The sequence below is a fragment of the Schistocerca americana genome, chromosome 1, assembly GCF_021461395.2.
Source record: "Schistocerca americana isolate TAMUIC-IGC-003095 chromosome 1, iqSchAmer2.1, whole genome shotgun sequence".
Lineage (NCBI taxonomy): Eukaryota > Metazoa > Arthropoda > Insecta > Orthoptera > Acrididae > Schistocerca > Schistocerca americana.
In genome coordinates, this window is record NC_060119.1 from 1,080,446,854 (window position 1) to 1,080,461,631 (window position 14,778).

The 14,778-nt window shown below is 43.1% G+C and overlaps 1 protein-coding gene across 1 annotated transcript in view; it reads left to right on the forward strand.

Annotated features, from left to right (window-relative positions):
* The first annotated feature begins 481 nt into the window (after positions 1–481).
* The window catches only part of LOC124550109 (UDP-glucosyltransferase 2-like), an 86,529-nt gene continuing 72,232 nt past the window's right edge, over positions 482–14,778 (forward strand). Inside the window, exon 1 of the mRNA XM_047125287.1 lies at positions 482–620. Coding sequence (XP_046981243.1) covers positions 582–620 — 39 coding nt within the window. The 5' untranslated portion in view covers positions 482–581. The remainder of the gene's footprint in view (positions 621–14,778) is intronic.

Here is a 14,778-nt window from a genome sequence, read left to right on the forward strand (position 1 = left end):
ATGCTCACTATTTTATGTTTTTGTTACTAGGACTGTGATCAATAATCTCCGACTCGCACAAATTACCTCACTTGTATTTTAATAATTTTGTAACACACCTCAGAGTGCGACATATTCATTTCTTAAGGCAGTACCTGTCGTGCATATGTACTAACCTCTGTAAACTATTCTTTCAAGTACTTTATCGTGGTATATGTCAAAAACATTGACAGAATGATGATGTTTATTAGTGACTCTAGCATTGTCTACGCAAATCTTCAAGTAATCGTGGACAAGCAGTAAGTATATGAAGTAGAAGAGCACTGGCGCGATAACTCCCGCTGTAGCTGTTGTATGCAGGTACAATCTATCCCCACCACACCACCTTCGAACAGCTTTTTGTTTGTTTTTTGTTTTCCTTTCCCCTCCCCCCTCCTGCCCCCCTTTCAGCCCGCCAGATACGGGTTACGACACGCAATCGTTGTCAGTTTCACGAGTTGATGGCAGTGAATGAATGCGCCGTTTTCTTTCAGCAAGCACACCCTTCAGCAAGGACACAGTACATTGCGGCCTGCTAGAGAGTCATCGCTGTAAACGGCACGATGTCTTTACGTTTCTGTGCTAATGGGGGAAGGTGGCAGGTAAGCAAAGCGACTGGTTTGAAATTTACGACAGTAAGCCGAAAAAATATTCGCGCTAATTCTGGACGATGTTTTATTTATGCATTTATTTTTACTGACAGGATTAGGGTTAGGAGGCACACTCTTGCAGCTTATGAGAGAGATTTCTCAAATTCCAATAACGTGATACCAGATTTAGATTCAAACAAATAGCTGCAGAGAGACTACAACTGACATAATCTAAATGTTTCATTGTTAAGGAAAGAAAATTATTACTATAATACGTTTCTGGGCAGTGGAGACAACTGTTAGATTAGGCTGAGAAATATTAACAGTTCTATAATAATAAACTATGAGTCATACAGCCAAGATTTTTAAAAGAATTTTACTAAATCATTTAGGTGAAAAGATAGAAAAGGAGCTGAATGAAGAACAGCATCGGTTTAGGAAAGGAAGAAGCACGATCGACCTGATATTTTCTATCCGTCAACTGACGGAAAAAAGTTGGGAGTATAACAAAAGAATGATATTGTTTTTCAGAGACATAGAAAAGGCATATGACTCAGTTAACAGGGAAAGACTCTGGGAAGAAATGAAGAAGATTGGTATAGAAGATGGATACATTAATGTAATAAAGACAATGTACAGAGGACACAATTGTAGAATTAGAACACCATTGGGGAACTCTGGATAGTCCGAAATAAGACAAGGACTTAAACCAGGAAGTATTCTATCTCCTGTACTTTTTAATGTTGTGATGGAGGGAATGAATAGGGCAGTTAAAGATATAGTAAAAGAAAAAGACAAAAAAGATGATTTTTGCAGATGATATGGTATTATGGAACGATAAAGAGGTAGATGCACAGTTACAACTTGATGTGTGGAAGGAAATAATGAAAAGGTATGGATTAAAAATAAATAAAGATAAGAGTGAAGTAATGGTATTTGAAAGAGACAAAAATGATCAACAGGAATATTACTCTGAACGGAGAACCACTCAAAGTGGTAGACAGTTTCACTTATTTAGGGAGTGAAATATCTAGTGACGGAAGAATAACCAACGAAATGAATAGGCGGTTACAGAAGGGAGGCAATTTCTACCAAACAATAAAACACTTGATTTGGAATAAGGAAGTTTCAGAAAAAGCAAAACTCCTTATGCATAAGAGTTATTACTTCCCTGCTGTCCCCTATGGAGGAGAAACATGGACAATGACAGAAATGGACTGGAGCAGACTGCAAGCAGGGGAAATGAAATTCCTCAGAGCAGTTAACGGAAAAACAAGAATGGACAGAGTAAGGAATGTAAATATTAGAAAGTACCTTAAACAAGAAAGTATGAGAGAAGAACTCGAAAAAAAAGAGACTAATATGGTACGGACATGTGTGGGCAGAGACTCCGCAAAATTATGGAAGAACTAAAGATGGATGGAAAAGACCTAGAGGGCTCCCAAGAACACGGTGGAAAACAGGAGTAAATATCTGTGGAAGGGAGAGGCGTGACCGGGCTGCAAGTGGAGGAAGAAAAGTGGTGGTAGGACCGAGCCAAATGGAGGGGACTCGTCAGCACCCAGACGCGGCAGTAGCTGGAGCGGGATCCGGATATAGATAGATAATTAATAATATGGAAGTAGCCGACACACCAATCTAGCGTCCCTCATGTGTTTCACGAACGGCCCCTAAAAGAAGTATTTGTTGTTCCTGCCTACATGACAGATCAAAAACATTCTTACTCCACAGAGACAGAACTAAAACTTATCTCTTCACAATTTTCACAGGTATTCCGTATAACTCCTATATTATAAGAGAACAATTTATTGGAGGGGTACCTCCCGGTCCGCAGCTCGTGGTCGCGTGGTAGCGTTCTCGCTTCCCGCGCCTGGGTTCGATTCCCGGCGAGGTCAGGGATTTCCTCTGCCTCGTGATGACTGGGTGTTGTGTGATGTCCTTAGGTTAGTTAGGTTTAAGTAGTTCTAAGTTCTAGGGGACTGATGACCATAGATGTTAAGTCCCATAGTGCTCAGAGCCATTTTTTTGGTATCTCCCGGGTATTCATGTCGGTTTTTGAAACTGAAGACTTTATTCCGATCAAGCAACACGTTAGTTGCTAAGTACATGCCAGCTGATCCCACCAAGATACTAATAATCGGGAGACGCACTCAGGTTTTTCATGTTTGTCACACAATGACCGCTCATCCAAGAGGGCAGATCTCTCGACGTAATAATTTCCATTATAATTTCCCAGTAATATGGAATGTGCTGTTCATTTTCTCGTTGGAGAAAAGGTAGGTGTTATTACTTATTTCATACGCAAAGGATTTAAATCTTCATTTAATTACAACATTATAAAAGTTTATCTTCCTGCCACAGTCTATTCAACTTTCCATCTGTTTTTGATCACCGTTGTTGCTTGAATCCAAAAAGCTCTGTGTTATTACTTATTTTATACGCAAAGGATTTAAATCTCCATTTAATTACAACATTAAAATATTCTATCTTCCTGACACAGTTTATTTAACTACCATTTTGTTTTTGATCACAGTTGTTGCCTGAGTGTGTTTGATAGAAATGGGATGGAAAATTAGTGTACACAACGAACATAGACAATCAGCCGAGGGTCACAAAAATTGCTGCTCATTTTCCAGAGGAAAATGTCTCATTAATGCAGCCGTATCACAGGAAACGAGTCAGTGACAGGAAGGGACGTAGGCAGTTTAATATGTGACCTTTCGCTTTCCCGGTACATCAGCTATTTTTTGTTAATCTCGGGTGAATACCCGGGTCCAGTCGTTTACGTAACCTACAGGTACCGCCTCAAGATAACGGCAAGATAAGCTGTCAAAATATCGTATTACGTTTACGACGGTACCTTCATGGGCAAACGAGAGCAATACAAAGATAGGTTCACGTTTAACGCCTCGTGCCGTAGTTACATCATTAATGACGGAGCACCTGCTTCTACGGGGCCTCAGAGAGAAACGAGCATTGAGTCGCCTGTTTTATGAGAACATCAATCTCTTTTCTAACGTTTGCATTTCTCCCCCTTGTTGAAATGTCTCTTATAAAGCTACATTACTGGCCATTAAAATTGCTACACCACGAAGATGACGTGCTACAGACGCGAAATTTAACCGACAGGAAGAACATGCTGTGATATGCAAATGATTAGCTTTTCAGAGCATTCACACAAGGCTGGCGCCGGTGGCGACATCTACAACGTGCTGGCATGAGGAAAGTTTCCAACCGATTTCTCATACACAAACAGCAGTTGACCGGCGTTGCCTGTTGAAACGTTGTTGTGATGCCTCGTGTAAGGAGGAGAAATGCGCACCATCACGTTTCCGACATTCTCCAGATCTCTCACCAATTGAAAAAGTCTAATCAATGGTGGCCGAGCAACTGGCTCGTCACAATACGCCAGTCACTACTCTTGATGAACTGTGGTATCGCGTTGGAGTTGCATGGGCAGCTGTACCTGTACACGCGATCCAAGCTTTGTTTGACTCGATGCCGAGGCGTATTAAGGCCGTTATTACGGCCAGAGGTGGTTGTTCTGGGTACTGATTTCTCGGGATGTATGCACCCAAATTATGTGAAAACGTAATCACATGTCAGTTCTAGTATAATATATTTGTCCAATGAATACCCGTTTATCATCTGCATTTCTTCTTGGTGTAGCAATTTTAATGGCCAGTAGTGTATTTCACAGGAAGTAAATTTCAATTATGGTCGTTAGGTTAATCCCTGTCAAAAACAATCATAAACAGAGAAACAAAACGTTAAAAATTCAACGACCTACTGACACGTTGTAATAACTTTAACATCCTTTATTGTTGGCGACACTGTTGATGTAATCCACTGGTCTTCAAACAATAGCTCGCGGGCCGCATGCGGCCCGAATCAAGTATATGTACTGCCCCTGGTTCTCAGCCGTGTTTTACCCATTGTGTGATTGTTACCCAGAATCTAGTATCTTTTTACAAAGATCTAAATAGCATACAAGTTGTCTTTTCCGAATTTTTGTACGACACAAGAGAACTCTTGACGTTACACGATTGCACTTACTGATAGGACCTGAGTTCTAACCGCCACCACGAAATCTCATTAACTTTACCGATATACCTAGCAAGAAGCGCACGAGGGAAACTCCAAGAGCATGTGAGCGTCGTTCGTGTCAGTCGCGCTTCGGTGCTCTTGATCGTTAGACGCGTTAAGTGTGTATGTAGTCGTTCGTGTTGTGATTACTTCTATCAGAATAAATAATGCCTGGTGTACCATCAGAAATACCCTGGTGTCCAAAATTTAAGCAAAAAACCTCTATTTTCCCGTCCTGTGTCTAATTCACGATATGATCATACTAACTGTCAACCACATGTCCGTACCATCGTGTTCAGCACGGAAGATGGCCTTCCGGTCAACGAACAACCATCCCAACGATGACGTCAGAGCGCCTTTGAAACGAGGTATTGTTTCTCGGATAGTCCCACATCCTCAACCGCTGTGTACACAGTCACCAACGGTACAGTATGCCACAGGGAGAGTGCCTACCAGATTCTCTGCTGTGGAGGGCCGTAGAAAGAAAGATGGCTTATCGTGAATCGTTCTGTTGTTTCTCAGTTGAGGCGACAGTTTATAGAGACCGAAACTGTGTCCCGAAGAGCAGCGCAGGGCCGACCATGTGTGACATCAGAAAGAGATGACCGTTATTTGGCTGTAACGGCACAATAGTACAGTCTTAGCACTGCACAGCAACTGGCTTGTGGGGTCGCAGCATGCACTGGACGTGTTGTATCAAAGCAAACGGTGTGCAGAAGGCTTCGGCAGAGTGGCCTTTATTGTCGGAGACGTGCTGTATTTCTACCTCTGACGCCTCCTCACTGAAGGGAACGTCTAGAGTGGAGTCATCAACATGCCACCTAATCGATCGAAAAGTGGGCTAATGTCGTTTTCACAAATGGGTTCCATCTGGAGAGTGATTCTCGATGGACTCGCATCTGGAGGGAATGCTGAACACGATTTCTAGACCCATGCATTGTGAAAACAGACCGATACTGAGGAGAATCCCTAATGCGTGGGCACATATTATGTTGACCACTCGAATCCCTCTTTATGAAATGGTACGGGTGAATTGGTGAAGTTTAACTGCTGTCAGGTATCGTGACGGGATCGTGGGACCTCATCTGCAGTTGTTGTGAGGTGCTGTGGGCCCAGACCTCGCATTAATGCACGATAATGCTCGACTCATAGACCACGGGCGGTTGATGTTTTCTTGGAAACGGAAGATACTGCACGCATGGCGTGACCTGCTCGTTCTCCCGACTTGAATCCCATAGAGCATGTTTGGGATGCACTAGGAACAAGGCGTGCATCATGTCAGCATCCAGCAACCGCTTTCCAAGACTGTGAGCAGCTCTGGACGAAGAATGGGCTTTATTGCCTCAACATGAGACTGATGACATCATTCACAGCATGCCACGTCGTTGTGACGCCTGTATTGCTACCAAAGGTGGTCACATCCCATGCTGAGCATATTGACGAGTTCTCAGAATGTGTGTGCAAATCCGTTACGTTGGAAGAAACGAAGAACATTTTTGTCTACTGTTATGCATGTTGCAGTTATTTAGATATTATTTACATCGTTTCTACTGAGACCGCCAGAAAAATGTATACCCTCTTTGTCAGGCCTTATCGAGATATCAATATTGTTCGAGTTGAGTAACGAGTGTTTTGTAGTATGGTCTTTGATTCAACAGATGTTAGTACTTTCACCTCAGTATTGAGAAAACAAGATGGCTGGAGCACGCTTAACATTCGAGCAACGAAAATGTTTTGTGAAGTGGTTTTCAAGTTTGATAATGCATCGAAGTGCAACGTCAGTGGAGGCGGGAGTTTGAAACAGAACCGCCAACCCGCCTAGCAAATAAACGCATCGTTGACAAGTTTGAATTGCATGGAACGATTTGTGATATTCACAAAGGAAGGACAAGAAGTCAGTGTACAGCTACAAGTCCTGCTTCGACGGCTCTTGTGTTGGAAACATTTTTTAATTCTCCACAGAAGTCTGCTACACAATGTGTACATGAAGTGGGGGTTAGCAGTACAAGTGTAGGAAGAATTCTGAAAGCTGCTAACTGGAAAGTTTACATTCCACGATTACTGCACGCGATTAATGATGGCGATACCGATCGCTGAATGCAATTTTGCGAATGGTATCAGCAAATGGGAACTGATGACTAACAGTTTGTGGCAAAGCTAGAATGGAGTGACAAGGCTCAATTTAAACTTAATGGAACCGTGAATCGTCATAACAGGGTGTGCTGGCACCGGGAAATCCGCATGTTTATGTGGATAAAGCGTTCAATCTACCAGCGGTTCATGTGTGGTGTGCACTGTCATCTACGGGCTTAGTAGGTTCCTTTATCTTTGATGCTACTGTCACTGGAAAAGTGTACCTCGAGATGTTACGCACATCAATTTTGCCAGGTATACGTGCGCTTTATAGAGCTGATGAAAAGATCTTCTACCAACAGGACGGGGCGCCACCACACTACCACCTAGCCGCTCGAACTTTCCCGGAAGACAGTTTTCCAGGGCATTGGATTGGACGAAGAGGCCTCATTGAGTTCTCTCCACGGTCGCCAGATCTAACACCTATGGACTTTTTCTTGTGGGGAACTGTGAAAGATAAAGTCTATCGACGTAAGCCACGCAAGCTGGAGGAACTTCGTCAGAATGTTACAGCGACATGTGCAGCGATCTCCACTGTTAACAATGACTGACGTAGTTGCGGCTACCGGTTATCGTTCTTTTATGTGTACAGCCACCAACGGTGAACATTTTGAACATTTAAAGCAAACATGTGCTTAACTGAAGGTTGTGCAACTTGTGTAATCAATTATTAAATGTAAAATAAACACATAAGTAATAGTTTTCGTTCCTTAAAGTGTATACACAATTTTCTGGCGGACTCTGTACTTGACTGTCAAATGTTTATACTCTTTTGTGGCAAAATAAAAGCAACCTTGCAAAATTTCAGTTTGTTCCTTTAATTTTGGACACCAGTGTAGTTATTAAGAGGAAAATAAATGAGGAGCATAGAAGTTTCCAAGAAAAATGGGAAGAACATAACCGAACACAAAGAAGAAACTGCTGTTTGTTTAGTAGGCTGAAGAACGATTGAATGTAAAGGTACATTTTATTTCGTCACTACTCCTAAGTCAGCATATTTCATTTACAGTAGCTATTACCTTAGATTTAAATGCAAGAAAAAAATTTATCATCTAAAATCAACAAAACGTTATGCCAGTAACGGTTAAGCAAAACGGTGATGTCACGAAAACATCAGACGACGTAAGTAACCTTCTTTCAGAAAAATATGAAATCTTTCACGAATGCTAATTAGTGAATCAAAGTGCGTTAATCGTTTTTCAAACTTTTTTCAACGTTTCTTAATCAGTAAGCCTAAACAAATATTGGCTGAAATAAATAATCTTACGCTTTTGGAATCCAATTGTCGCTGCCGCATAGAAGGCATTTCAAAATATATGTTTGACGAATTAATTAATAAAGTAAAACTATGTAAATATTTTAGTCTTGCATGTCATTTCACTACAGATACATCTTCGACGGCTCAATTTTCATTATTTATGCGTTACTGCAGGTATGATGTGGTAGTAGACGAAAACGCCTTGGCGTTATAATCACAAGAGGTCACACAAAAGTTTGTGATTTTTATGGATGCAACTGACAATTTTGTGGGAAAAAATGGCTTACCAAGGAACAATTTAACATGAGTGTATGCTAAAGCCTTTCAGTAGATGACGGGACAAACAATTGTTTGATAGCATTGATTAAGAGGGAATGGAAACTCAGATCGGTACTCAACATTCTATGTCGATAGAGTATGAACCAAAACTTTGATTTAGTGCGTACTATGTGCTGTCTCCAGCAGAACGAGCGTAAACGTTAATTAAAAGTAACACCAGAACTACGGAGCACAGGAACAGCATATCTGTCATTAATATGTATAACTTCGAGTGGGTGGAGCCCCTCCACGCCCACACCGCCATGATGGCCAACACTAAACGTCTACTACCATATCTGCAGAAGGGTTAGTTTTCAACTGGAATGAGGTCTCGCAGGATGTGAGTACTGCGATGTTTGCGTACGTCTGGGTAGAGTTAACCATTAATACGCGCTCATCTGTAGATTGGGTCGAAAGTTGAACGAAGGTTAGCGGTTTGAAGGGCAGAGGGAAAAAGTGCCAAGGCAAGAGTCAAGGGAAAAAAAACCTGCGATAGTTGGGTCGGGTTGTAAGAGCAGTACCGGTTTTCTTGCTACCTGCGACAGGTCATGCAAGGGTAGGTTTTGTTAGTAGTGGGTATCATGCAGGTCGATACCTTTAACGTTGTGCGGTGCTATTACTCAGCGGGTGCTGCTGGGTGTCAGTCTTGATTTCTCCGTCAGCGTCAGCATTTACCTGCAACAGTTAGGTTCATCGACGTTTTGTGTCCGATAGATCATACATCAGATTCACAGTGTAGGGTAATGTTGGCGATTATTTTGTGCCTCAGTGTGCGAGCTTGTCGGTTTCTCTGCTGTAGCCTGTTGGTCAGCTGGCATATCCAATCAACGTTGCTTTTTTACAGGGGTTGCCGGCATTTGTCGCTTGTGGGTGTATGTTAGCTTGCCATAGGTGCTTATGCCCTAGCTAGTAGTGTCTATGACCGCTTATGGTTCCACCTATGGTTGCGATCATAGTTTCCCAGAGTAAGGATGAAAGGACTTTAAGGGTGTCTCGATTCCTGTATAGTCGTGTGGCTTGTTTTTAGAATACTTTCTTGAGGGTTAAGGCGGTATTCATTGTGAAGATCCACGGTGCGTGTGTAGCGTGGAGCGTTGCTAATGATCCATAGCACATTGTTATGTTTTATCTGCAGGCGGCGCAGGCGTGTAGGAGCTGCGTATCCCCAGACGGGAGCTGCGCACGTCATCAGATGTCTAATCAGTGTCATGGACCTCGACACCCTCCTATTCAGTGTACTTTCCATATTGAGCATTGGGTAAAGTTGTTCAAGCCTCGCCTGCATTCTGTTGGCAACGTATTCGATGTGGTCCCCCCATGTAAGTTTTCCGGTCCAGCCAGACATCGAGACATCTGACTTTCTCTTGGAAACGTATTGGGCATATATGTAGTGTTACCTGTCTAGAGTGTCGATGTTTGCGCAGTAGTTTCGGTCTTCGTGTGAACAGAACTGCTTCGCACTTGTCGATGTTTACTTTAATACGCCATTGTTCCAACCAAAACTTAGCAGTTCTGAGTGCTGTCTGTATTCGTGAATTTATGTTTTACGATTTCCAATCTTGCGCAAAGGTGGATGTGTCATCCGCCTAGATGATTAACGTCGTATTTTGTATTGCTGGGAAGTCGTTAATGTACAGGTTGAACAAGGTGTGCCCTAGGATACTTCCTCCTGCCAGAGGGCAGGGGTGTGTGTGTTGTTCGTAGCGAAAGTTAGTTTAAGTTAGTTCAAGTAGTGTGTAAGTCTAGGGACCGATGACCTAACCAGTTTGGTCCCTTAGGAATTCACACACATTTGAACATTTTTTCTAGGATGCTTCCCTGGGGTAATCCAGCTTGGATACCGTGTTGTGTCAATTGTTCAATTGGAACAAAGTTGATACTGAGCCACTCTGGCGGCATGTAGACTTGGCAACAGCGCATGGCGTCATCAAAGATGGCGGCCAGGACGTAATTCAAGACGGCGGATTTAGGTGGGAAGTATGAATTATGGCGGGAGAAGGTCAATTGGGCTACATCCACTAACCCAGCCCCCTCCCCTCCCCCAGAAAAATGGCGGGATGTTCAAATTCCAACAGGATAATGAATCACACAACGGTTATCTCTACTAAGCTAAGAAAATCGTGGGAAGATAGGCCACTTGGTCTACTTCCACTAACCTGTGACCCGACTGCCACTTCCTCCTATGAACTGGCGCCAAGTTTGAATTTCGGCAGTAAACAAAAGTCACTTGAGGTTTCGCTACCAACCTAAGAAAATCGTGGGAAGATAGGTCACGTAGACTAACTTCAGTCACCTGACTGCCACCTCTTTTTAGGAACTGGCGCCAAGTTTTAATTTTGGCAGTAATGAAAGATCACTTGGAGTTTCGCTACCAACCTAAGAAAACTGCTGCATAGAAAGGACTCTTGCACTAACCTCAGTCACCCGACCGCCACCTCTTCCTATCGATTCGTGGGAAATGGAATCAGTCTTCATTGGGCTGCTGGAGAGAGGAATGAGTGTACTTTATTTATTTTGGAACAATTTATTTAGGGATGGAGAATATTTACCACAGTGATACAGAACACACACTCTGACATGCCACACAGCATACATACCTGGAAACTACTCCTAAATAACTCATCTATAATGTTCTACACACACACACACACACACACACACACACACACACACACACACCTGCTAATTGTAAACTGTCAAAATAACGCATTGCACAGCCTACAGACATGTAAACCACTCGTAAATAATGCAATACATTTACATTCAGAGACCCAAACAGCTCTTAAATTGTCGAAATAATAATCCATCTAAAACACTCTGCAAACATGCTTGCTAATCGTCAACTATCGAAATCATGCACCAGTCTTTATTTAAACAATTAGAGACAGCACCACCAGCCAGTGTGTTCGCCAGGAGGTCTGGACTCCCACTGACTTAGTACACACTACCACCAGCAGAGGGCACTGTCGTCCGTGACGTCATCTGATGATGCAACTATAGTTATTCAAGATCGTGACATACATTGTGTTCACCACAAGGCCTAGAACATATTCACACCACCAGAGAGCGCTACCATGGACTTGGAATGAATTTTCACGAATACCACGCCCACCTGGACTTGGAAGGAAATAGTTAATGTCTCCACCACGATCCTCAACCGACCGCCACGTCCCCTTACCAACCCATGTTGTCATACTAACGTACACTAATGTGTACTAAAGTGTATTAACGTGCACTAACGTGTACTAACGTTCACTAACATGAACTAAAGTGTACTAATGTGCACTAATGTGTACTAACGTGCACCAACATGCACCAACATGTACTAACATGTACTAGTGTGCATAGTGCATGACGTCATCCAAGATGGTGGGGGGAAATGGCGGGACAACGACTCTGCCTATGATGGACATAAGCTTTTATTTTGCAAGCAATGTCTCCACCACGAGATCTAGACTCCAACTGACCCAGTAGACGTTACTGCCACCAGAGGGCGCTGTCATCCCTCCTGTGACCTAATCCCAGATGGTGGTCTGGAGGGGGAAATGGCGCGAAAACGACTCAGCCTGCGCTGGGCTGCTGGGAAGAGTAAGGAAGGAGTGTATTCTATTTAGTTTCGAACATTTTATTTAGGGATGGAGTATATTTATCACACTGGTACAAAACACATGCTGGGGTCACGCCACACAACCCACAGACCTGTAAACTACTCCTATATAATGCTCTGTAGACACACATACAACTCCTAATTTTCCAAAATAATTTTAGTACAGGCCTGCAAACTGCTCCTAAATAATGCAGCACAGTGATGTGTAGACATGCTCAGTACTCGTAAACTGTCTAAATAGCACATGGCACAGCCTACAGGCCCACTCACAAAATAATGCACGCAAGCACCACCACCCCACACCCTGTCCACTGGACTGCAAAGTAATGCGGTTGTCAGCTGTCAAACCATACACAGATGACTACACGCATGAGGCGGGGACATCCCTTTCATACTTGATTTCTGATAAATTCCTGTCCAAATATGTGTTCACCTAGACATAGGTGCTGACGTGATCGGGCAGGAGCACAGCCACAAGCCGCCGCTGAGCGCAGGTGAAAGTTGCATCTATTGTCAGGTATACAGCCACTGTTATACTGACGTCACATAACACCAAGGCGCAGCTCCCATATGCGAGGCACCTCCGGACAGCACTTGTCTTTACCGTTGATGACAGTGTAGCTACAAACCTTCACAAACCCATTTAAGAATGTTCTCAATCTTATTCTCATGTCTACATCTACATCTACATTTATACTCCGCAGGCCACCCAACGGTGTGTGGCGGAGGGAACTTTACGTGCCACTGTCATTACCTTCCTTTCCTGTTCCAGTCGCGTATGGTTTACGGGAAGAACGACTGTCTGAAAGCCTCCGTGCGCGCTCTAATCTCTCTAGTTTTACATTCGTGATCTCCTCGGGAGGTATATGTAGGGGGAAGCAATATATTTGATACCTCATCCAGAAACGCACCCTCTCGAAACCTGGCGAGCAAGCTACACCGCGATGCACAGCGCCTCTCTTGCAGAGTCTGCCACTTGAGTTTATTAAACATCTCCGTAACGCTATCACGGTTACCAAATAACCCTGTGACGAAACGCGCCGCTCTTCTTTGGATCTTCTCTATCTCCTCCGTCAACCCGATCTGGTACGGATCCCACACTGATGAGCAATACTCAAGTATAGCTCGAACGAGTGTTTAGTAAGCCACCTCCTTTGTTGATGGATAGCCGGCCGGTGTGGCCGTGCGGTTCTAGGCGCTTCAGTTTGGAACCGTGTGACCGCTACGGTCGCAGGTTCGAATCCTGCCTCGAGCATGGATGTGTGTGATGTCCTTAGGTTAGTTAGGTTTAAGTAGTTCTAAGTTCTAGGGGACTGATGACCACAGATGTTAAGTCCCATAGTGCTCAGAGCCATTTGAACCATTTTTTTTGTTGATGGACTACATTTTCTAAGCACTCTCCCAATGAATCTCAACCTGGTACCCGCCTTACCAACAATTAATTTTATATGATCATTCCACATCAAATCGTTCCGCACGCATACTCCCAGATATTTTACAGAAGTAACTGCTACCAGTGTTTGTTCCGCTATCATATAATCATACAATAAAGGATCCTTCTTTCTATGTATTCGCAATACATTACATTTGTCTATGTTAAGGGACAGTTGCCACTCCCTGCACCAAGTGCCTATCTGCTGCAGATCTTCCTGCATTTCGCTACAATTTTCTAATGCTGCAACTTCTCTGTATACTACAGCATCATCCGCGAAAAGCCGCATGGAACTCCCGACACTATCTACTAGGTCATTTATATATATTGTGAAAAGCAATGGTCCCATAACACTCCCCTGTGGCACGCTAGAGGTTACCTTAACGTCTGTAGACGTCTCTCCACTGATAACAACATGCTGTGTTCTGTTTGCTAAAAACTCTTCAATCCAGCCATGCCATCTGTCTATATGCAAGTACTTCCTCAATTCACCTGTATTTTGTTGCACATTCAGTCAATTTATACCTATTTCCACCAAATAAATAAATATATTTACAAGAACTTAGTCGACCCCGCGGAAATTGTATAAGGTCCCAGAAATAGTTAACGTTCACTTTCTTGATGTCTCAGCTTGTATGCACGAAAATCCCTGCCCTAACAGAACCTGTTTACGAAAATGACGCAGAATAGCGTCGAATGCAGTCTTCCTCGCGGACCTAATGTGGTACCCACTCCATCATGTGCTACCCTTCCTGCTCTCAACATACGCAATTTTTCCCACCACTATGTAGAGGCTCCTATATCCCAGCACAAAGAATGTGAATGAATCGAGAATTATGATTGGCTCTTATCGAATTTATCCGCCAAATTAGTGTTGTCGTCAATATCGAAGCACCACCATCTTTTCTTTCTTCCTGCAGACTGGACTTTCAGCGGTAAAATTATTTTGCATAGATCGCTAAAGTGCGTTGAGAGTTAAACCCACAAAATTGTCTATAGATCATCAAATACACACACGACTCACAAGGATATGGGAAGCCAGGAACTTATTTACCAGTGTAACTAAATTAAATATAACGATTGCTGCTACTGTCTGACACCGATCCATGAACAGGTAATGTCTCCTCGTGATGGCTGTGATTCTGGAACGAATCTTAGAATCTATAGCGCCCATAATTTTCCAAGAAAAAAATCTCTCGTGGTTATCAATGTGCTGAATCTATACATGCCTCACGATAGGACACATAGTCATCCTCTCTAGTCATGCCACACCATAAACCACAGTAACTTTGCAATGCAATATATAGACATTTTACACAACATAAGCTACAATAAC